The 24,955-nt window shown below is 42.8% G+C and overlaps 2 protein-coding genes across 4 annotated transcripts in view; both read right to left on the bottom strand.

The window, feature by feature from the left end:
- Positions 1–1,218: 1,218 nt before the first annotated feature.
- Positions 1,219–10,224, bottom strand: mazb (MYC-associated zinc finger protein b (purine-binding transcription factor)). 2 transcript variants are annotated; one of them, XM_085416318.1, is made up of 7 exons: positions 9,258–10,224; positions 8,888–9,038; positions 7,490–7,920; positions 6,728–6,975; positions 6,571–6,634; positions 4,864–5,035; positions 1,219–3,547 (listed from the first exon to the last, which is right to left on the bottom strand). In XM_085416318.1, the coding sequence occupies exons 1-7, from the start codon at positions 9,288–9,290 to the stop codon at positions 3,204–3,206; spliced, it is 1,443 nt and encodes a 480-aa protein (XP_085272444.1). In that variant the 5' UTR covers positions 9,291–10,224; the 3' UTR covers positions 1,219–3,203. The 2 variants fall into 2 exon arrangements, with proteins under 2 accessions (XP_085272444.1, XP_085272445.1); XM_085416319.1 differs by having other exon boundaries at positions 7,814–7,920; positions 9,258–10,215.
- Positions 10,225–12,752: 2,528 nt separating this feature from the next.
- taok2b (TAO kinase 2b) overlaps positions 12,753–24,955 on the bottom strand; it is a 31,249-nt gene continuing 19,046 nt past the window's right edge. Inside the window, exons 17-20 of one of the 2 annotated variants that reach the window (XM_085416314.1) lie at positions 23,308–23,547; positions 17,744–17,956; positions 15,854–16,036; positions 12,753–14,963 (exon numbers count right to left, since the gene is read on the bottom strand). In XM_085416314.1, the coding sequence (XP_085272440.1) occupies positions 14,031–14,963; positions 15,854–16,036; positions 17,744–17,956; positions 23,308–23,547 (1,569 nt within the window). In that variant the 3' untranslated portion in view covers positions 12,753–14,030. Of the gene's footprint in view, positions 14,964–15,853; positions 16,037–17,743; positions 17,957–20,303; positions 23,548–24,955 lie in introns of those variants that run through there. The other variant, XM_085416313.1, reaches the window with a different exon arrangement.

The raw sequence follows: 24,955 nt of genomic DNA, 5'->3' as shown, positions 1-24,955 counted from the left end.
AGCAAGGTATTGTCACCCAGAGAACTGCTGCTCACTGGATATTTTCTCTCTTTTCTGAAAACATGCTAAAACTTTTTTTCTTGTCATCAATATTTTCTGATTAATTTTAAGTGAAAAATGTCAAAGAATTTTAAAGCTGGCTTTATCCAGTATCCAAATTGGTGCTGCTGTATGGACTTTTACTAACATTATCCCTTTTTCCCACAGTGAAACCTGACATTTTAGGACATTCCTGATACAAAAGAAATCCCTAATGTATAGCTGCCTGTTGGAATGTTATACAAAAACCTTTTACTCAATTTAGTTGTCGTGTCTTCAATTAAAATCAGCACTAGTATCCTGCATTGTAAATTGCCCAGCTATGAAGAAATAAATGAATGGGTAAAGATTTATGGTCTCAAATGATCAATATGGGGCGATCGTGGCTCAAGAGTTAGGAGTTCGCCTTGTAATCGGAAGGTTGCCGGTTCGAGCCCCGGCTCGGACAGTCTCGGTCGTTGTGTCCTTGGGCAAGACACTTCACCCGTTGCCTACTGGTGGTGGTCAGAGGGCCCGGTGGCGCCAGTGTCCGGCAGCCTCGCCTCTGTCAGTGCGCCCCAGGGTGGCTGTGGCTACAATGTAGCTTGCCATCACCAGTGTGTGAATGTGTGCGTGAATGGGTGGATGACTGGATATGTAAAGCGCTTTGGGGTCCTTAGGGACTAGTAAAGCGCTATATAAATACAGGCCATTTACCAATATGTGCAACTTTAGCATGTAATCAGACAGCACTACACTACTATAATCCTTTTAACTGCCTTCCCTTACTCAACCTTTGTACTTTGCAGACCAAATTATGCATCATTTATGCTTAATAGGCTACTTAATGTGTATTTCAATGTGAAATACTAAACTGAAGACTCTCATTAATAATATTCTTATCAGTGGTGCCATTGTGGTTAGCACTGCCACCTCACAGCAGAAGGTTTTGTTCTCCCTGTGGCTGCTTTGGCTTCTTCTCACAGTCCAAAGACATGCACGTTAGGTTAGTTGGCGGGGGTGTGAATGATTGCCTGTCTCTCTGAGTTAGCCCTGTGATGGAGTAGAGACCTGTCCTGCATGTACCCTGCCATTTACTCAGTATCTACTGAAAGAGGCTCCAGGCCCCACCGGGACCGAGATGAATGGACGATCGTCTTACACGGTCGGAGAAAGGATCAGCCCACAAACCAGTGCCCATTTACTCTTTTTAATTTAAATTGTCCAAATTACAAAATAATAACATGAACTCTACTGCATCTACAAAATAACATAATATTTATGACTGTAGTAAGCATCATTGATTTTTTTTTTTGCTCTAACAACCTTTTAGACATGCATACTGTTGAGAAATATAAAAATATAAATATAAATACATCCCATTAATATTCTTAATGAATCCATGACTAAGATTTGAAATATTTTATCATAAAAGAATTAAAATGCAGTTGAGTACGATAAGGCATTAAGATGTATCACAAGAGCTGTACAGAATCCTAGAGTAGAGGTATTACTTTTTTTTTCTTAATGTAATGGAGAAAAGCTAAAAATTAACTTGTAGTAATTCACTAATTTTCTCAACAGGAAGAACGTATTTCCAAAGGAAAAGAAAAAGGAAGAAAAAAAAAAGGTGAAAAGAACTCTATGAATCTCGAGATAACGTATCAACACAAAACTGAAAACTCGCTCCAGTACGAAACCAGGATTTAGTTTACAGCAAATTCCGACTTATGTCATCAAACTCCAACTTGTGACTTTAGAAGCCCTTTCAACACCACTCAATCACCCACAATATAACTAAAAAAAAAAGTCCATTCTTCACATGATTAATGCAAAATGACGTGTTCGAAACATTATGTGCTATACAGAGGGTTAAATGACTAAATCTAATGCATAAGTTTCACTCATTGGACTGGTACATAGAGAAAACAAAAGGACTGTGGCGATACAATCAAATGAATGGCCAACAATGTTAAAAATGTCTGAATGAAATCAACACTTTTATAAATATTATTGTTTACAGCCAACTAACTTACTTAGTGGAACTGCTGAAAAGTTTCTTTTGTCATCACAGCTCCCTAACAATACGCATGACTGAGCTAGCTTGTTTTCATGCAAAAAGGTAGTTCTCAGGTGCAAGATTTCGCCATGTCAGAAGCTGAAGTGTTTGTTAGCAGTTGTTTCTTGCTTTTTCTTTTCTTTTTTTTTTTAATTTCAAAGGCTAGACCCAGAGAGGAAGACTCAGAGCGAGAAAAATCCAAGAAATCTTAAACCCACTTCGATCCTTTACAGAATCCAGCAATAACAAGTTTAAGGTGCTTGACGGTGCTGAACGCAACTCTCTCGTCATCTCTGTACCTTTATGGAGACAAATGAATAAAGTACATCCCACGAATGCATGCCGTCTTCTGTCCCGATCTACAAACATCCGAATCAAAGAGACTTAAAGAAACGATCATCGCCGCTTCAAATCAAAAGTTAATTCTCTGAAAAAAAACAAATGAAATAAAACAAAATACAAGCCAACATGCGAGTCGAGCCGAGACTTCCGCGCACCCATCCACGCGACCTCCCCTCTAAACCGATTCTTCGTTTTATTTTCTGGGAGTTGCTCTCTCCCTGCTACTTTTTTTCTTTACTTATTTTAAATGCAAGCCTTTTGGATTCTTAGTAAGTGAGCTGCAAAATGGAGGTAAGATCAGAGCTGGTGTGAGATATACATACAGTACTTGGTGCGCTTGCAGAGAGCAGCCGACGCCGGGGTCGAGGGAAGAGACAGAGAGAGAGGAAAGAGAGAGGAGAGTGATACAGTAGATGCTCACAATACCACAGCTTCATTGGAGTTTTAAACGTACAAGAGCACTCGGAAATATCTGGACAACACATCCACGTTTGTCGTTAGTGTCACTGAACCTCCTGCAGCTACAAATGTCCTTTTGTCTGACCCCCTCCCCGGCTCCTCCATTTTCTCCTTTTCTCTGGTGCCTCAGCTCTGCAACTCTGAGGTTAAACTGCCCTTGAGCACTGACTGGTGTTAATCTCCCCTCAACTCTTCATCCTAACCTTACCCGTGAGTGGGGATGTGACAAAACTAAAATCGGATCAGCATCTACGAGTAACTCCAACCGTCTCTGACCTTGCCCTCTGCTGAAGGACAGGGGTTATTGCTGATGAGCTCTCTACTGCTAACTTTGGGGTTGCGGTGCTGCAATGCTAGAGCAGTCTGTGACGAGCAGGTCCACCACCGTGTTACCGGTGACGTAGACGGTGGGTGCTGTCACCATGTTGCTAAGGGTGATTGAGCTGCTGGCAGCCACATTAGAGGTGACGGGGTTCTGGGCGGCCTGGTTGTTGGTGTGGGTGCCCATGTGACCCTGGAGCTGGGTGGGCGTCTTGCAGTGGACGCCACACAAGTGACAGACGAGCATGCCGCCAGAGGCGCTGCCGCCAAAGCCCCCCGGGCTGTCCTTCCACTCCTGGCCGTGGTGCTTCTGAGCGTGGACACGAAGGTACGTCAGTGTGGTGAAGCCTGATGGGCGAGAGGGAGAGAGCCGAGAAGCGTTACTTCAGCGAGAGATGATGCAATTGAGATCCAAGCACAAACAAAACAATGCAGCAAGCTCATAAAACGACAAATTAAAAACTCAAGGTTTTATTTTTTTCTCTTTTGCAAGACTCCCCTGACCCAAGCCTGCCAACCACAGTGCTACCATGTTATTATAATACCATATTTAAATATGTAAACTGTCATAAGTGAAAGAACGAGTGTGTAAATGTGATTGGACACTAAATAAATATCAAATACTGATGTTGGAACCTCATGTTAACAGTCTGAAATTTTACAAATACACTTGTCACCGCAAGAATGTCTCGAGTTCGACTCCACCATCTGGCCGGGGCCTTCTGTGTGAAGTTTATATGGACACTTTTCAGTTAAGTGTTATGCAACAAGAGTCAACTGGCCACATTGTTAGGTACACCTTGCTAGTACTGGGTTGTACTCCTGGCAAAGATTCAACAAGGTGCTGGAAACATTCCTCTGAGACTTTGTTCTAAGAGATTCAAAGTGTGCCAAGAAAATATCTGACGCACCAGTGCACCATCACTACCACTGATATAAGGACTGAGTCATGAACCATGCTTTTATGGCTCATGGCCATAGGACTGAGCCATGCTTTTATGAAGCTTATTCCAAATTCTGACCCCACCATGTTGCAGGAGAAATCAATACTCTGCTTTATTTCTGCATAACTTGGTTGTAATAAGAAGTTATCTGAGTTACTGTTGCCTTCCTATCAGCTCAACGCAGTCATCCAGAGAACTGCTCATGACCGGATATTTTATAGACTGTTCTTTGTAAACCCTAAAGATGGTTTTGATCCCAGCAGATCAGCAGTTTTTGAAATACTCAGGTCTGGCACTAAAAATCATGCCACGTTCAAAGTCACTGGACTCTTTCTCTGAAACATTCTGGAGGTTTGCTATCGCAGTAAAACTGCTGAACAAACAGCTGTGACTTCAGGCATTTGCAGCACTCAGCCAGGAAATAGTGCAGCACATAAGCGCGTGCTATAGCGGTGATGGTAGATTGATTTTGTTTTCTTCAGGCAGAGCAAGATAAATGATCCTTTTCTCTGTTTTTTCTTCATCTTTCACACAAAGCAAGAACAAAAGAGTAAAAAAGGTTAAGCCAGGTGCACTGTGGTCTTTTTGTTTTTGACATTTTTACTACAGAGTCCACAGTCTCTGTTTCATCCCTAAAGCTATGTCTGCTTTAATGTCCGTGTTTCCTCCCTCAAAATGCAATTTATATTGAATGTAGTGCAATAAAACACCTGTACTTACTGCGGTTACAGAGATGGCATGAGTGGTGCTGCGACTGGTTGTGCACTCTCATGTGATCTGTGATGTAAGCAGCTGACAGGAGCTTCCCACAGATGTGGCAGGGCACCTTCTCTTCGTGGCGAATCATATGTGCACGCAAACGATCCTTAGTAGCGAAACTGGACTCACATGTCTGAAAAAACAAGAAAGCAATATGACAATATGATGGCAAAACTTTTCGCAAACTACAATTTTTAAAGTGAGGTTTTACAATATTATGTTTTGCACGCCACAAAATCTTAGTGACAGCTGCACATATTTGAAAACCCACAAATGTATTCCGCACACTGTTCGTCGCTAACGCACTGTTTCAGGCATCAGACTTTCTTTACAGAAGAAATACATTTGTTTAAAGTGTTTAGGTTCTACAGCTATTTTACCTTTTCAGGATCAATATATGTCCAAAACAATGTTCACACTGCTAATGCTGACAGAGGAAGCTGTAGCTGTTAGCGCCACTGTACCACAGCTAATTTCTTTGGGGTGCTTTTGACATTTTAAAGATTTCCAGGGCATTTATCAGACAAATACTATGCTTTGCTTTGTGGATAATGGACCTAACAGCCTGTTCAAGAAGCCTAAGCTCCAGTTTTGGTGAGTAAAATTCTTTACTTAGCAGTTATTAGCAGGTATCTGTTTGCTATCTTGCGTTAGCTAGCAACTTAGCACTTTGCCCTCTTATCCAAACATGTTCACTTCAGGCTGTAAACCCCCCCCCCCCCCCCCCAGGATGGTGACAGTCATGATGTCAGAATTGAGACTTCAAAGAGGGCTTCACAAACCACTGTGATGTCAGCAGCTAACTCCATCTTTTTTATACAGTTAGCGCATGCCCATAGCATATGATTATTTGGTCTGTTTGTACTGTTGGTAAGCTAATTTACTTAATCATAATAACAAAAATTAAAAAACAGCAGTGGTAAAAGTTATTTTTTATAAATAAATAAACAGATAAATCTATGTATGTTTAAAGGGCCACGTGAACTATGTAATGACTGCTACTACACTCAGCACAGAGACTCTCACCCCTCAATAAGTGCAAAAAAAAATTGTTATGCAAGATTTTGTTCTGTTGATCATACAATGATACAGTAAAAGAGAATTTCATAACTTCAGTGTCATGATGGCTGCATATTTATATTTATATATATATTTATATTGGACTGTGTGAGTGATCCACAGTCTAATAAGTCTGTGTGTATCTGTGTGAAAGAGTTTTATCATTTCTACTGTCACGGTTCGTCATCATATAGTTGATAAACCAATATTTATCAAATTTAAGTTAACGAAAGTTCAAAGATCTGTAGTTCACATCTTTATGTATGACGCATGTAGATGCACATATACATAAACACACAAGTGTGCGATGAGACATGCTGATCTTGCCTGTGTAAATATCCAGCTTCAGTTGTGCTGCATGTAGGCATAATGTTCACAATAATGTTAAATAAATGTTATGCCTACATATCTGATTAAGATACATATGTACTTTATCCACATCGGTTTCCATGGTAATATTCTCATTGTTCATATACTCGTGTCTGTCTGCAATATATAAGCTGAAAATATAAAAGCACTGCAATGTGTAAGAGGAACACTATGCACACAGTGAAGTGACTAAACGTGTAAAGTAAAGTGAAGATAAAACACGAGATAATTGTGACTTACGGGGCATTTGAAGGGTCGTTCTGAGGAGTGCACCTGTCTGACGTGACTATTGAGGTGGTCGGGCCTTGGGAGCAGAGAAAGAACAGAGAAACACGTCAGAGCAGGAAATTCTTCACGTGCCGCAAGTGTGTCGGGAACATTCGTTCTGCTGCATTACCTGGAGAAAGCCTTTCCACAGTGGGGGCAAATGTAGGGTTTCTCCACGCCGCCCTGGTGGGAGCGCACGTGGTGGCTCATGCGGTCCTTCCTCTTGAAGCGCTGCTGGCAGATGGGACAGGAGAACGGCTTCTCGTCTGAGTGGGACAGGCGGTGACGGTTGAGATGGTAGACGTCTCTGAAGGCCTTCCCACACGTCTCACAGGCGTGGTTCTTCCTCACGGGGTTGGGGTTGGGGTTCGTGGGCCGCTGAGGCAAAGCAGACAAGATAAGCACACTACAGAGTTCAGACGTTAAGCTTTTCGCTGCTGCACTGTGAAAAGAAATGCGTTCATTGTTGGCTGCCCTGTTTCTTATGTGGAAACCATGCAAGATGCACGCTGAGATTTTGCCAATTAAGTGTGGGTTGTGCAAAGTTTTCACTATTTGTGCAAAACATTTAGCCACTTTCACACTGTTTGTGTTACAGAGAACATGCAGGGGAGCATGGGGGAGGCTTCCAAGCACAGTGTTTCTCAAACTGAGGGACCAGTGCCAAACACTGGGATGGAATTTACTGGTCCCTTAACGGATTTCTGTTCCTGGGCTTTATGGAAAATGTGAGAAACTGGGGAATTTGAATCAAATACAAAGCAGGTGACACACGGGCAGCTGCTTGCGGGGAGAAGACGTCTTAACCATCCCTCCGGTCAGGCAGCTTAAGAAACAACATGCTTGAAGGTTCGGGGTTGACGACAGCCATCTCCACAAGGCCCTGACCCACCTGTACTGCCGCCCCTGTGGCCATGACGACAGCAGCAGGAGGCGGAGCATGAGGGTTAACACTAGCCATTACGTTTGGCATGGCCACCCCTTCACAATCCTGACCACCCAGGGGAGGCTGCTGAACGCCCGCCAGCACACCGGGAGGGGCGAGAGGGGGAGGCGCGGAGAGGTGCAGCAGGGAGAGGGGAACATGGGGCCTCTCCGCCCTCCCTCCGGCCCCCACCGCCATTGCCGACGGGTCCGCCGCCGCCGCCACCACCTGGCTGGCAGCTCTCTCCTTTGCTCCCTCCGCCTGCTCTCTGGCCCTGTCCTTCATGCGTACCCCAGTGTGGACCGACTGGTGCCGCCGCAGGTTGTAGTTGTTCTTGAACTGCTTGTTGCAGATGGCACAGATGTGTTGCACGCGAGCTGGCCGAGACACGGGCTTCACTGGAGCCGAGGGAGGTGTGAGGAAAGACAGATGATGGAAAAAAGAAAGAAAGAAAGAAGGAAAGATGTTAACTTTTGATGCTTTATATGATCCTTTAAGGCATCCTGCAGGAAAACAGATACATACAGTGTATGTGGCCGGTCTAAATATAAACCTCTGGAAGGTCAACTAGCCCAAAAAAAAAAAAAAAAAAAAAAATCCAAAGCAGAAAAGTCCATCTTAAGAAGATGTAATAGAAAAAGATTTTTAAACTTTTTTTTTTAGCTTACATAACTAACTGGTTAGCTATTAAAATGACTGGCTGATATGATTGATATATTGCGCAGGGCTGTTACTATAGTAACCATTGCATTAACTATTCTGATGAGATTAAAGTCCATTCAGAAATGAGTTCTTCAGACACTCTAAACCTCAAAGATATTCTCTTATCAACCACAGATGACACGTATAATCGAAAATATTCACATTTTGGGAGGGTGACTTATTATCTGAGTGACAGATGGGGATGTGGTGGTCAGTGCTCCATATTTCTTATTTTTCTGCTGGCACACAAGTGAAGACGATGTGCTGAAGAGCTTCATGGCTCAGGCTTGGTAGGATTAAAGAAATTTAGTTGCTTTCTATGATAGCAAAAATAAATACACATTATTCATAAACTACACAATCCTGCTCTGATCACCAGTGTATGAGTTGATATTCTTCATGCTGTTGTCATAGCGATGCTGAGATGCTCTACACTGTGTCATTCACCTGTACCTGATAATCCATGAGTGACCTGTACACTTTTTACATTTTTTAGACCACACAAGTGGTTCATTCGCTGCCATTTGCATTTGCACGTTTAAGTACTCGGCTATTTTAAGAGATTCAAATTTTTGTGGCCATCATCTGCCTCGCTGTGTCCGGTCTTTTCACAAACACTTTTTCTCAGCTCCACAGGTGTTTAAGAGTGCAGTGTCCCCTTACCAGGCAGAGGTTCCTCACTGAGAGCAGTGGTGTCCACAGTTGAAGGAGGCTGTGCTATGTGCTCTGTGGGTGGGGTCTGGGGAGAACTCGTATGAACTGGCAAGAGCTCTGATTGGAGGCTCCCCTCCACTTGGTTTTGAGTGGGAGTACTCTGGAGAAGCAAAGGAGAAGGCCATCACCAAATGTAAACACAAGTCACAGCTATATCTTCTCCAAGAGTGCGGCGTAGTAAATGCAAGAAGTGAGGGCTGCAGGACAGCTGTGGACCCACACTGAGAGACAGACAGAGGGAGAGAGAGGGGGAGGCCTGCGCGACAGCACGCGAGCTGTTAAAGTGAAAGCAGAGCAAAGAGGAAAGAGAGAGGCCTACCTGGAAGAGAAAATTGCTCCAAGCAGCATCCATTTTGCGCCACAGCGATGGAGATTAGAAAGTCAGCTCTGGATTGAGATCGAGGAGAGCGGTCTTTGCATCGCTTTCTTCGGGTCGGCCCGCCGCTGATCGGGGCGCAAACAGCCGCCTGTCCGGCAGCAGAAACGCCGGGCTCCCGGGTCCTCTGGAAAAACGCGAAAAAAGCCGTCTGCAAAAATATGTTTCTCTCATTGAGGTAGCCTAGTGCTGACGATTAAAATGCACGCAGCTGTTGACTAACGCACGCTGCGGTACACAGGCAGTGGTGGAGCAGGCCAGGCCAATAACAGCCCGTTTCTCTCTTTGACTTTGGTTTCTAACTTTAATTAATTTAAACAGCAGTCTCACTGAAGCGCAGGATCACACAGTCCAAACTACTTCCAGAAAAAAAGAAGCAAAAAAACAAAAAACCTCGCATCTCACAGTATCACACTTTAGCAACAAACAATAAGCCAACCTGCGTGAAATAAATGCGTATTTTTACGCAAAAGAACAAATATGGGTTATAACACACGTATCTGGCAGCACAGCAGGTCATGCTTTGTTTTTAATTTATGAATCCAAATATTTTTTTTCCGATTTCCCCCCAAATAGGCCAATCGGGTGTTTGTCGAAGCCTCGCTGTTGGATTCAAGCCCTGACCCCGGCGAGCGGCGCTCTCGCCGGGCCGCAGCCTATCGCTCCACCTCGGCCGTTCAGCTGCGAGGATGTCATCTTTCTTTTTTTATCGCCCGCTCTCCCTCCTCCCTCCCTGTCTCTTTCTTCCTTTTCTTTTTTAATTCCTCTTTCTTCTCCCCCTCCTCTCCTTTTCTCGCACCGCTATGTCCCACTTGCTCTTAAAGGGATAGGGTTTCCTCTTTGGACACCCCCCTCTCATTTCCGTCTCTCTCGGCGGAGCCCTGTCCCTTCTCCCGCTTCCTTCCTGGGTTTTCGGCCGACACAAAATCCACTCGTGCGTGTTTTTTTTTCTCCCCGCCTTCCTCCAGCCAGGCCCTTACTGAACAGATCTGCACCGCAGAAAACAGCCGGAGTGACTTTCCATTAACGGAGCGATGACAGACGCATCTTAAAGGGCAGTGCGCACAGATCCTCCCAGTCAGGCTAATGATGTCAGAGATACAGTGGAGGACAAATAGCAGCTCAGGATATGAACACAATGGACGAGAGTAATTGTTTAGCGAAGCATTTGTCTGCTTAGGAGGAAAAATAACAATTAAAAGGATGTGAATATTTGACTTGACTTATTTTTATAAAACGAATATATTATAGATAATTAGAAAAGTTTGCGTCATCATCATAGGGAAACCATTTCATTTTAAACTAAGGAGCCCAGAAAATCACTAGGATCACTGGTAAGTGTAAGAATAAAGGGTCCATCTTCAGTTATGTATAATTAGTGATGTCTAAATGAATAAAACAATATGAGACCCTGAATTTTAAAGAGGGGGACTTTAACTGGGCATACGGAGGACCAAGTATGCCAATGAAAAAAATGTATTAAATTAAAAAACTGTAACAAAATATTATTACAAATAAATATTTGTAATAATATTATATACATACACACATATATGTATGGTCTGTCCAATTTAAAAACAGTGCCATCATTACACTAGAAGGTTTGTTGATCAGCAAAAACCTGAGCTTTTTCTATATAAAGACTAACTGCAGAATGTAAATATTAAAATTGGAAAAATGATACATAGGAATTACATTGAAAACTTGGATTTTATTTAAAAAATAAAAATACATTGATAAATAACATTAAATAAATAAATGGGTAAATTCAAACGCAAATAAAAACATGTCATTTGAAAGACTAACTGATGATACCAATTTAGTTACAGTCATTTAAAAACAAAAGTTAAATTTTGGTCCTCCATATTTTCAGCCCCCTACTGCCTAAAAAATATTTAAAAACACTGACAGATGTTCTTTGCCATATCTTAAAAAACAGAAAATATTCACACTTTAGAAACTGAAACTAAGATCATTTAGGCCCGTTTTTCAGATACTTAAAAGTTACATGAAAACCAAAAATTAAATCAAGACAAGTTAATGTGTTAATATCAATTTATTATCTTTTTTTAAATTACTTTTTTAAAGCACCCCATTTCTTTTCCAGTACATGTGTTAAGACCCTTATTCCTCTCCTTCCTCAAGCTTGGAATTGCTTGACTTGAATATTTAATAAGAATTTCAACACCCTCCCCCCAAAATCTCTGCAAAGCACCGCCGAGCATGTGTTCAATCCTCATTCTCCTTCATCCAGGGCTCGCCACGGGAACCGAGACTCCCCTGCCTCTCACCGAAACCCCTGACAGCCGGTCTAAAAACACAGTCACACTGATGTCCCCACACACAACGGCCGTCTCCAATCCACCAGTCTTAGTTTATATAAGGAGTTTATGCATGCACTGAGATTCCAACCAAGCATAAAGTAGTAGGTTATACAGGGAATTGTCTTGAGCTGGTGTTTCTGAGTCATACAAACAGCAGGGTGATTATCCTTTTTTCCATTTTTTTAAATAAAGTAACAATAATAATAAAATAAAATAAAAACAGAAACAAAAAAGTTATTTCTGATCTTCTTCAAGTAAATGTCCGCCCACGAGACCCTCTGTGGGCGTCACACCAAACACTGATGGGTCTTATTGATCCGTGTGGACGGGCTGCTGCTGTCACTGCTGCTGTGCCGGCACCAGAGGGCGCACCTCCACAGCAGCTCGGTCGAGGCCCGTCCTTTCACTTCCTCCTCCGCACACTTTAAAACTTTCTTTTTTTTTAAAAACATACTGATTGCATGCTGCACCCTTCAGCAGTCAGATTCTCAACTTTACCCTGAAAACAAATAAAAAAGGAAAACCAGCGTTTACATTCCAGTGGCCAATTTTTTTTCCTCTATGAGAGTCCAGAAGAGGTCTGTGTTCACGTGAATAGCAGGGTGTTGTTGTAAGAGTGTCTCTGAAATTCAGTCTAAAAATGGAAAAAAAAGAAAGAAGTGGTAATATAACTAGACTTTACCGCTTGACACACATACAAAATAAATCATTAACAATTATCAATAATCCCTTATTAATAATCATTAAGACCTTGAACACACCACACCTGACAACAGTTTTATCACCTTTTTTTGTGTTTTTTTGTTTCTTTGTTACACAGCCAAAAGTGGGCCCTTTTTGCTTATCGCAAGAAAAAAATTAAAATAAAAAAATAACCGTGAACATGATTACAACAACACTTACATCAGGATTAGTTATGGTAATATTGACACCTATAGAAAATGCAATTGGAGCTGTCACTCTAAATCTTGAAATTCAATAGTCGTTTTTGAATATATCAAAATTACTATCATTATCTTTGTTACTCTATAAAACCAAATGATTGTTTTTTTTATTGTTTTTTTCTTTAATATTCCCATAAATATGTACAGTAAAGATCCAAAAACAAACCAAATGTGGGACGAGTGATTTTAAATGCCAGTGAAACTCGGGACAGGTACGATACATTTCAAATGTGTTTCGTCATGTTTTTACAAATGTTTTTTTTTCTTTTTTCTTTTTTGCACATCTATCTCATGCAATTGGAGTGACTCCCATAGACACCTATGTTGTTTAGATACTCAATACGTCATGGATGCCAGAAAGCTATGTGTTTTCCCCCCCTCTCTCCATATGTATTTGTACATTTCCACATAAAGATTTTTCCTCATCCCATTTTTCCTTTTTCTTTTATCTCTTTTTTGAAGAAGAGTCTCTTAACTTTACAAACATTCCGTGTTATTTGTATTCGGCTTTGAATCACCTCACAGCCGTCAAATTTAAAAAAAAAAAAAAAAATTCAGATGGCACGACATCCCTTTAAGAACCCCTTAAAGGCATTGGTGACGTTCTGAGCAACTTTTTTACGCGTGTGGTTTTTCTTTTAAATACACAATACAAAAAAAGAGAGAAATTAACAAAAAAAGTAAATGTTTAAAGCAATAAAAAAATGTTTTTCCAAACTCCAGAAGTCTGGATATTAGAGTAACCCCCCCCTTAATTTTTCTTCTTGCATTCTGCCCATTCGGCGCGTCCAGTTTATGGGCGCTTGCTGGATAATATCTCGACTACTACGAACTACATACGAGTACACACACAAGCAACAAAACATCACCCTCGTTTCCTCCCTCATCCTCGCTCTTTCTCCATTCCAGCAAAGAATATCATAGAAGAAGACATGGCTGCCATCCCCCCTCTCTCTCTCTGTGCAGTTCCAGGAGGACACATACAGGGAAAAAATTGCTAATCGTCCCCTCTTTCACGCACCTCATCTCACTTTTATACAAAGATAAAAACATTAAACAGAAGTGTCTTTTTTTTTTTTTTACCTAATGTCACCCTAATCCAATGATTTTACAGGTGGTTACATTCCTCCCTCCCTTCCTCTTTGATACTTGTGGGAATGGAAGGAAACCTCTCCACCCACCCTGAGTCTAAAGAGGCAGGGTGCAGCTCAATAATGTCAGTTTGTCCTTTCTTTGCTTCTGATCTCTTTGACCTTCTGTGCGTTTAGAGAAAATAGCGACGTCCCTAAATCCTTTGTGTTAAGAGTTTAGAATTGAGATCAGCCCAGGAAGGAAAGAAAGAAAGGTGGCAAGCTGAGAGTATTGAGATGCAGCCTGTGATAGCTACCTTCCTAAATCACTCCCACCCTTCTTCCTATCGGGCTCTCTGCTGTTTTAACGCCTGCTGTCTAAGAGTAGGAGAGGTGGGAGCCGTTGGAGATGTGCGAAGTGACTGAGGTGCTTCGGCTCAGGACGCCGTCGCTACCCCCAGCACCTCCTGGCCCCCCGCCGGACGCCGTTCTCCTCAGAGGTTGGGGGCTGTTTCTCAGGGCCATCAGGCTGGGGGCGCCGCGCACTGCCAGCCCGCTGCCACCGCCGCCTCCACCTCCGACATAAATCCCCCCCTGCGAGGAGGAGGAAGAAGAAGAGGAGGAGGACGGCCCGGAGATGGAGGGAGGGGCAGGGGGCGGGGGAGGCAGCATCGCCAGGGACTGAGAGGAGGAGCGCGAGGGCAGGTGATGGGAGAAGGGCAGGGGGTGTGGGTGGGCCAGGTCGCCGCCGGAGCCCCGCACTCCGGCCCACTCCCGCTCCCTCTCCTTCTCCCGCTCCCTATCTCGATCCCTCTCCCGCTCGCGGTAGAGCTGTGGCGTGCTCTGGTGGTGGTAGTGCTGGGGTAGGTGGTGTCGCTGGTGGTGGGAGGAAGACGAGGAGGAGGAGGAGGAGGAAGAAGAGGCGGAAGAGCGCGACGAGTGGTGCATCTCCCTCCCCTCCCGGCCCAGCCCCAGGGCCATGCCCAGGCCGTGCGAGGAAGAGGAGGACTCGCCCCTGCGATCCCCGCCGCCGCTGCTGTTGTGGCTGCGGCGGGAGAGCTGCTGCGAGGGCACATTCTGCGGGTGGATGCCGTGACTCCAGTGGCCAGCTGAGCGGGAGCTGGAGGGCGGCACGTTGGAGTAGCCCTGCTTGGGGTAGGCATCGCTGGGAATGCCGGTCAGCGCCATGTTGCTAAAACCCAGACGTAGGCTCTCTGCATCAAACGTCTCGATCTCGCTGGCCTGCCGTTCCAGGAGGGTGCGGATACGCTCTGAGCGCTCATTCTGCAGGGACAGCATCTCCTCCTCGATCTAACAAAACATTAACAAAAAACGCATGTGCAATCATTGCATTAATAAAAACAAAGTACTTAAAAGTAGCGATTCAGACCATAAACTAACCAGGAATGAAGTTAATGAGGTCAAGTTAGAATTGGAGTAATTTATCCACAGATTTCTTTGGTTGTTATAAAGACTGCAGGGTTAAGACACATCTTCACTGGATTCCTGTTTTGGATGACTACATCCATCTTTTATGTACAGTCTATGATTCTTCAGTCAGTCTGAGGACATGGAGAGCTTTTTATCATCATCCTTCGTAGACAGAGCTGCCCAGATGTCATTGTGAGATATCAATAAAAGTGACGAGGAACTGTAGGCGTTAGATTGTAACTGTTAACTAATAGCTACACAATCCTCCATTATTTCCAGCTAAAAAAAACAAACAACAACCTCTTTCCACTTTCCATAGAAGAACAGACAGAGGTCTATGTCATTAAATAAAGCTCCAAAAACAGCTTGCAGGGGGACACTGTGTTAAAGGTGCCCAGACAGCAGACAGATCTGAGCCTAATCTGGACTATTTTTGGCACTTATTTGCTACGTTTGGCTCAGATGTGACTCAAAAGTCCTGACATGCCTGAATTTTGGCCCGTGCAAGGTGGCTAAACCGAGACAACAAGACTACGCATCAGGGAGGGGCACAAGTCGAGGCCAAATGTGGCCTGTAGGAGAACTTTGGATGACGGACACCAAAAACATCTTGCCCTCTTGGAGTCGTCAGCGACTGTTATTTATCATTCAATGTGCTAGTGAAAAGATGAGCTACACCTGTCTGGGATCTTCTCTGTTTGCTTGTTTGAGGTCCTTGCACTTTATTCTAAGAAGCTTTACTTTGAACACGAGTGACAAAAGGCTCTAACCCTCTGTTCCAGCAGGGCCCGGCGGATGGACACCCTCTGCTCCAGATCCTTGACTTCTCTCTCGTGCTGCGTGTCCGTGTGGATCTTGATCTTGCTCTGGTAGGCGTTAAGCAACTCCAGCTCCTGCTGCAGCTGCATCCGCAACACCTTGTACTCCGCTTCCTGCGTCTCATCCAGTCGAAGCTAAGAGGAAGAGAAAAAGGAGTGTTTAAGTGGAAAAAACAAACCAAGAGAGATCTGAAGGTGGAATCACTTTGCATGTGTTCATAAGGTTAGAAGAGCAAGGAAAGAAAAGGGGAAAGGATTGGGAAGTTAATAAAAGCGTGTGTGCATATTCAACATATTCCAAAATAAATCAATAAAAGAATATTTTCTTCAAAGTGTTGAAGTGCTTCGACCTCTGTGTGTCATGTCTGTTTTATAGTTTGGCTCATGTTTCAGATGACAGACAGATAAATATATATTTTCCTGACCTCTGGATTATAAGTTTAATCAGTGTTTGGGAAACCGTCCCAAACAGACTTTAGCTGCAGTCGCAGCATGAGTAGAACAAACAAGGGCGGCGGGGATTTGGCTTAGCGGACCGACGTGGCGCTCTTCCGTATCGAGGTAATTAAAGCAGCGCAGAGGATCATGTTATCCAAGAGACATTTTGTTACGTCCCATCGTCTTCTTACTTTGTTTCATTCATTTAGGAGTTTAGGATTTACATGTGAATGACTCCGACACTAAGAGGCCGGCGACTGACTGAGAGAAGCTTTTACAGGATGGTCTGAAAGTGATTAAGGAGGCACAGGCTTAGAAAATGTGGGCACCTTTCACAGTGAAAAATAGAACCTGTCTATTATCAATCAGCTCATTTCTTGCTTAATATGTACAAGAGAACGGGTCGCAGGCTTCAGCAGTTTAAATCAGTCTAAATTACATTTAAACTTTATGTTAGGTTCTGCTGTGATTCATGGGGCATTTAAGCCTCACTTAATTATCTTCTTTTTCCTTAAACTGGAGTCACTGCAGCTGTGAAGTGGAAAACAAAGCACAGCAGAGGTGGGATCTTTGCAGTGTTGCATGTGGGAAAAAGACCTTGTTGGGCCATGGCCGGACTGATCTGCTGAGGAGTCCCAGGGCATCACTTGTTTGTTGGGCCTCCCAGGTTTTCTTATTTCCCCAGGGTAGGCTAAACTATTCAAACACTTTAGATGAACTGATTCACAGACTGAAAGTTTAGTGGTTTAACTGTGTTATGATTTTACTGGTGCATGGTTCATAATTTGCTGTGATGATAAAGGAACAGTTCATCTGTGGTCCAACAACAGCAACATCTTGACTTTATGGTCCGCTGATTACACATTCATCATTGACCAAACAGCCTCAATTAAAAATTAAACACGACCTGGCACAGCTGATTTTTACCTAAGTGCCAGTTAGAAGTTATTGCTCTAATTACACAATATGGCTTAAAATTGATTCAGAGTTTAGTCAATTACTACACTCCATTTAGGAAAAGTGATACGTTTATATAAAATGATAAAGATAAACTGAGTTTATAGCACTCTTATGTGGCTGAATAAGAGCCCTGAATTTATGGCTATAGCAGAACCTCTAACGTTTATCTTCTGAACCTCTCACAAAGCTGTCATCACTTTTTCCTCTCTTCAATATTCCTACTTTGAATGGATGTTTTTTTGAGGAAGGACCTGTTTAACTGCAGGGGCAGGTAGCAGGACAGATCACAAGCTACAAAATTTAATTAACACTGAGGGACCAGGAGGTGGTTGGTTGGCGGGCAGGTAGACAGGCAGGCAGGAAGATCCCCCAAGCCAGGCACAGCAGTGGTGCTGGTGGTGTGGTGCGAGTGTGAAGTGAACGACGTCTCCTTGCCTTACTCACAGCTTGTGTGGACAGCATGTCATTGATGGAGTGGTCATACTGCTCGGCCAGGATGGCCAGCTTACGAGTCTGCTCATCCTTCAGCCGCTTCAGCACGGCCTTGTGGTCCGATTTGGGCGTGTTCTCCAGCAGGTGGTTGCGCAGGGCCTTGTACTGGCGGGTTTGGATCTTGCAGGTGTCCTGGAACTGACGCTTGATCTGAAGCTCTTTGGACTGAAGGAGACAGAAGAAAGATGGAAGCAGCTCGGCTAAAGTGCTCCTATTGATTGTAGAAATGATCACGCTGACAGATGTGTCAAACATTTTACATATTTAAAGTGTAAACACCTGCTGAACTGTTGGATGACACCATCACGGCCACATAAGGAAATGTCCTTTGTCATGAAAACACATGTTGGAGATTTACCGTTTATGAAGACTTGTTGGATGGTTAAAACGCACATCATCTAAATTCTGAGTCTAAAAATCACATTCTTATGATGAATGTCTGCATCTTAGATTAACATTTATATTTAAGAGGTTGGATTTATAACATTTAAATAAACATATAAGGAAGTCCTACTTAATTCCAGTGTAATCAAAGCTCTGCGATGGTCTTAATGAGATGACTTGGCTTCTTTTATTTAAATAAATTTACCTTTTCTTGTTGCTTATGTCAATATTATTTCCCTCTGAAGAAAGTGCTTGAAATCAGAAGGGTCCGAGGGAGCAGCAAAGTTTAAGCCCTGCTTTGGTGATTTTACACAATCGCTGTGAACTTTTTCAGGTGCTCACATAAACCAGCAGCTGGACGAAACACACAGTACACAGTCTGCTCAAAAGTCCAAGGAACTAGTTTATTTTTAGTGTACTGAGAAATAGATTAAAGCATCACGTTGGCCGATGACTTACTGGGGCAAAGTTAAAGGCTGTGTGCAAGGAAAATGTAATACACTGATCCAAGGCAAAGCATGAACGCATGCAACTTAAATAAATAATGTAAAATACACTTTCTAAATAGGTAGGAAAAGGTTTTGCTGTCATAACCTAACATTTTGTGGTGACCTGATCTGGTCCTGTAACTGTTAATCATCCCTATGTGTGAGCTCTTTAATGCAAATGAATATTTTTAAATGCTAAAATATAATTATTTTGCTATCCATTTTTAATTCTACTCAAAAGAAAAAGGCAGGAGTTAATAGTAAAGCACATTATTGTTTAATTAAGGTGCCAAATTTCTTTTAAGTGGTTAAATGTTATGCTTGATTAATTTCAGACTTCTCGGAGACACATCCGGTGTGGCGACTCAAATTTCTGTGTATAACAACATCAATTCAGTAATTTTTAAACACGTTTTGATGGACTTAAAGTTGTTTTGTTTTAATGACAGGCAGCCTGATACATTTGTAAAGCACTGTATATAAATGTATATATGTAAAAACACTTTCTAGGACCTTTAATCTGATGTTTATTCTTAAGAATGAGCCTTTCTGTATATTTGTCAGGCGATAATAAATCAAGAGTTGTTTTCATGTACTGCACAAACTAACGAGTCATGTCCAAGAAAGACTGATCTCATTTCACTAAAACCTGATCAATACTCTGCTGTTAAACAAACGGCCCAGACCTCGAGCATAATCTGGGTCAGGTCGAATCAGACGATCGCCATTTAATCCCATAAATATTTGCAAGTCATAATCACAATTTTATGTTTATACTTGGTAATAATGTTTTTGGTGGCTTATAAATGGGGCAAAAAGGGGACGACAGACGACAACAGGAATGTGTGATGATACAGGAGGAATGAACAAAAAGGTAAAAAGGATTCTTTGCGCAGTGAGATAAGGAAGAAAGTAAGCAAATGGAGACATGATAATAATGGAAACAAAAAAAAAAATCAAAAACAAACAAGACAATGATTTGAACACAAAAGAATTTATTTTTGTGTATGACAAAATGTTTCTCTATGCTTGCGAGCACACGGCTGTACAGTATGCCAACACTCATTCAGCTAAAATGAGAATAAAAGGATGACGAAATGTCTGCCCAACACAATGCAGCACTGCTCTTATAAATACTGCATTAATTAAATATATATATTAAAAAAAACTCAAGGTGATATAACTCTGTGGAAACACTCAGTGTCACAACAAAACAGAATGCAGACATGTAAACATACACAAAAGGAACAAGTTACATTCAAATAAAACATTGATTGAAACTTTTCTTTTAAAGCTCGAATTGCAAGATGCAAAAAAACAACAACAAAAAAACCCAAAACACATTTTTTCCTTTTCTTTGGGTGAAAATACAGTTAAGACTGAGCTTTCCTACTCAGTACCGTCCCTCCACAAAAACAGCTCACATGTGGCGACACAAACAAAGCTCTTTATTCCTGCCTTTTTAAGCGCTAACGCATTTTACGAATTTGCTCCGGCTTCATTTACATGAACTCAAAGGATTTTGGCGTTTAGCAGAGACACAAACAGCAGAATTAACCGTGGGTTTCTTTTGGTCTGACTGACGCTGAGCTGAAATGATGAACTGACTGATCAGAAAGTTCATTTCCTTATCATTTCAGTCTTTTTTTTTTCTCTCTCTTTTTTTTTTTTTTTTAAAAGGCTCAAACATTTTGGTTTTCAGCTTGTCCGATTATAATTGGGTTTGCTGAACCCGTAGGCCGGGTGAAGTGGAGTTGCGATGGGTGTATTTTTTAAGCTTCACGAGCTAAAATTGAAACGATCTTTTCATAGATATTTGTATTTCTTTAATACCTTTCAACACAGTGCAAAACAAAATATTGATAGAATCAGATATCTGCCTTCTCTTCATTCGACCTGCTCCGCCTCATTTTTCACATTCAGTAGTTTCAATCTTTTTACTATAATTCTACCTCAAAAGATTGTCTATATGGCTTCATATTAAATGAGTTACATTGAAATATTAAACAGTTTCTTATACTTTCACTATGCAAAAACATATCCTGATTCCTCATGTTTCCGCTATAGATTTAGGATATCACTTCACAACAGACTCTTGAAAGCAGGCACTTCTTATTCCATTACTACGAGCGAAATGTTTACATGGTAAATCATAACAAGATTATTGCACAACATGCAATAAAACATAATAGTCATAATATCCAACTAGAATCTAGATGATGTATTCACTAGCTGCATGTATAATAATAATAATAATAATAATAATGTATAAACGTATTCTAGATCAACTGAATATGTTTTTTGTTCCAGCTAAATGGCCCCATACTTAATCATTTAAGACCAAAATATTAATAATTATTCCTCTCTGCTCTCACGATGGTCCGAGACGTCACCACTCAGCGGTTTATTGCACTTTTCAGTCGGCTGAGAGCTAGTGTTCAGGCTGATGTTAGTGAAATCATTGACGATCTTTCATTTTCACAGTACTTTGTGCTTTGGGGAGAGATATTACAGCCGTTGAGCTAGATAACACTCTAATATTTGTTCGAAGCACTGAGGAAACAGCGCACCCTGTGAAGTAAGACAACTATGAAGAAGAACAAAAGATTGCACAAAAAACGGTCTCAAAAATAACCATAAAAAAAAATATCTGTCTTACAAATTAAGAGCAAAATAATAAAAATTAAAGAAACTTCTAAAGGAACTTTTACAAAAAGCAAAAATAATGAAATATTAAAACTTCACTGGGTTTCATTCAGCAACTGTGGGTTCGACAGCTTGTTCAAGTTGCTCGAGCCAGCTCATTCAGTAATATGGCTTGTTATGTGCGTGCGCACACACACACGCTTCTGGAGCCAGCGCACACAAACCTCTGTGTGCATACGAGTGTGTGGGTTAAATACGGCTCATCTTTAAAAATGTGACCAGTTTGAGTAACAAAGGAGACAATGAGGCCCAAACACGCAATGAATGGCTGCACAATGGCGTGCACACACACGCACGCTCGCACACACACATTCACACAATCTCACACCAAAATGTTCCCGACATGTCTCACTCTTGCTATCTCCACGGCCGAATTTTCCCCTTGACAAACCGTCCCGATGAAGTTCGTCTCAATCCACATTCCCACCTCGTCTCCTCACGAAACATCCTCTCCCTCTCTTCCCTCCTCTGTCTCTCCCTCTCTCTCCTCCTCCTCTCCCTCTGTCTCCTCTCTCTGACCTCCCGGGGCAGCAGGCGCGGTAACCTGCTTGGAATTTCCTTTTTCAAGATGCCAAGGGTTTGGAGTTTTATCCTGACCCTGAGCGGCAGCTTTTTAACGACCTGCCGGGCTAGTTTTAGCACTACCGAGTTAGCTAGATCTGCCAAGATGCCGAGGGGGCGTCTGCCGAAACGCTTCACCCACAGCAGGCCCTTGGCTACAAGAGAGGTGCTCCTGCATTGAGCCTGATACTCCAAGGCCAGGCTCTTTAGTGGAACTGGGATTTTGGACTGGCGAACACCCCAGTTGCGGCCTGCTTTAGGAAACATCTCATAAAGGTTACGCTCAGCCATACCGCCCAGCACAGACTGGCACATGGCAAACAGTGGCCGAGGAAGGCGGAAGAGGACGCGCATGCAGAGGCGGTTGACTTTGCGGGGCGCGAGCTGGAAGAAATCACGGGCTGGCCTGACAATCAGGACCACGATCAAATAGAGGGAAAGGAAAATGGAGGGAGAGCTGAGGAAGGAGGCTGAGATGAAAATAATGGGGATGTAATAAATCCCCAAACTGATGGAGAGCCCTAAACTGAAGAGGCCATTGGCCCAGAGGCTGAGAGTCAGGTAGGTGGAAAGCGACAGAGAACAGCAGGAACGAAGGAAAAGGTACGAGAAGAAGAGCGCCAAGAAGGCAAGCTCAGCAGAGAGGAGAACGGATGCCACCGAGGGCAGGGGTGGAGAGCGGCGGAGGGAGAGGAGGAAGATGGAGAGCAGCAGCAAAGTGAGGTTGGAAGGCTGCGCAGCGACAGAGAGGGAGAGGAGGAGGCAGATGCCGTGAGAGAAGAGTGAGGGGAGAGAAGTCTGGGCAGGGGGTGCGGGTGGGGGTGAGACGGGTATGGGCTCCAGCTCCTCAGAGGCGTCAGGGAAGTAAAACTCTGACAGCTCATCGATGTCTCGCTCACGCAGCCGCCTCTTTTCTGGGGACGAGGACAAGATGAGCTCCGACGGACAACCGTCAGCTACACCCCTGCCCTCTTCTTCTTCTTCGGTCTCTATGCGTGCAGAGTTACCATGATCCTCTTCGTACTCCCACTGCACTCCTTCTACTTCCCTGACTTCTGTCTCCTCTTCACCGACTTTCCACTCAACTACATCTTCTGATTTACTTCCCTCCTCGTCTACCTCGTCCTTCCCCTCAGCCACAGCGACACGCACACCCTCCACCTCATCTACCCCTCTGCTAAAAACTTCATCTTCATCATCTACTACTCCATCAAGCTCATCCCCAACATCATACACCTCCTTCGCCGCCACCTCGCTCTCCTTTTCTTCCTCTAGCTCCTCCCCCCCTCCCTCGCTGTCCCAGCTGCCGCTCGGCCCCTCTGTCGGCTCGCTCTTTCCCTCCTCGGGAGACCCCTGGCTCTGGGTGCTGTCACTCACTTTGAGGCTCTTGGGCTGTTGGCGGACCTCCACGGCGTGTTTCTGACGCAGCTCTTGCTCACGCCTCTTGTTATACTCCATCTGGTTGGTGAGCTCCGTCTGGTGTTGCGTGCGGATCAGCTCGGCCCGCGTACGCTGCACCAAACTCAGCTGGCGGAACTCCAGCTCCTGGGTGGATTCGTGGTGACGCAGCAGCATGGCACACTCCAAGTCCTTCAGAGTCTGCTTTTTGTTCAGATCCTGAAGAAGGAGAAGAAGAAAAAAAACAAACAAAAGATGCAGAAGGTGATTTGTAATACTGGGAGGACAGAAACCTGCAATAGCCACCAAAGGATATCTTGTATCAAGCTACAATTATTAAAAAGTATGAATTTATAGGTCATTTATTAAAAAAAACAAACAAAAAAATTATTTTCTTTTTCAGCCATACTGTTGTAGATTTGCTGCTGCGCGTGGGATCATTGTCCTGTTGCATGAACCAGTTTCAGCCAAGCTTGTCAGACAGACGGACTCATCTGACTCTAGAATACTTAGAGATACACAGGAGTTCATGACTCAGTGACTGCAGGTACTGAGATCCTGTCGCTGAAAAACGAGTCCAAATCATATGCTAGTATGAGGTGTTTGTGCTGTTGGCTTTTCTCCAAATGTAGTGCCGTGCAAAACACGTCCACTTTAGTCTCACTTTCCAGAAGTCTTGTAGTTTATTCTGATGCTGCTTTTCAAGCCAAAGCTTTGCTGCCATGTTCTTTTTAGAAAGAAGAAGCCTTCTCCTGAAATCTCTTCCAAAAAAGTCATACATGTTTGTCTTTTTCTAATTGTACTGTCATGAACTTAATACTTGATACTAACTGAGACCTGAAGAGTCTGAGATGGTTTTTTGCACTCCCTCTAAATACTGCAGTTTGACTTTGGGATGAATTTATCGGGGCGTCCAGTCCTGGGAACAATGTTTTTCACTCACTGTAGAGCGATGGATGCAGGTTGTTTGGAGATTGCCTTCTAACCCTTCCCAGACTGATGGCAGCAACATTTACTTCTTTAACCCTTTAAGACCTACCATAGAACCAAGTCTACCAGAGCTTACTTTATATTTTTACATGCTGTAGTGCCATTTTTTGGAGCATTTCAAGTTGATATACATCAATACAACATTATAGCCCAAATTTTAATAATATGTCTGCATTAAGTGCATAGTAATTACATAAATTGCAATAAACTAAAAAAAATAATAATTTGAAAATCGTTTTTTTAACATATATTTCTAGTTAGAGAAATTTAAGAGGCTTATCCCTCAAAACTTTAAATACAAAAAAGTTGCACAAAATAGTTTCCCACCACAGAAAATTTATTTTGAGTGTCTTCATAGTTTTATTTTTGAAATACACCAATTTTTATATACTGCAGGAAAAACGAAAATAAATATTATAGTGTAAATTTGCAAAAAAGCATCATATGCATCAAAATAAACTATTTCCAGCAGTGCAATATGAGTCCTAAGCGTCCCAGAAACGACACAGAAAGTCATAAAGTCAAACATAACTTTTAAAAACACCAGTATAAGCTCACGAGGCCCTGATGGTAAAAAACTACATTTCCGCAAAATGACGTCACTTCCGGTTTCGGGCAGGACATGGCGGACATGCGA

Source organism: Rhamphochromis longiceps, linkage group LG8, assembly GCF_057381845.1.
Source record: "Rhamphochromis longiceps isolate RC_006_pf linkage group LG8, R_longiceps_female_GT1.1, whole genome shotgun sequence".
Classification (NCBI taxonomy): domain Eukaryota; kingdom Metazoa; phylum Chordata; class Actinopteri; order Cichliformes; family Cichlidae; genus Rhamphochromis; species Rhamphochromis longiceps.
Note: the sequence above shows the minus strand (reverse complement) of the source record. Positions and strands in the feature narration are given on the sequence as shown.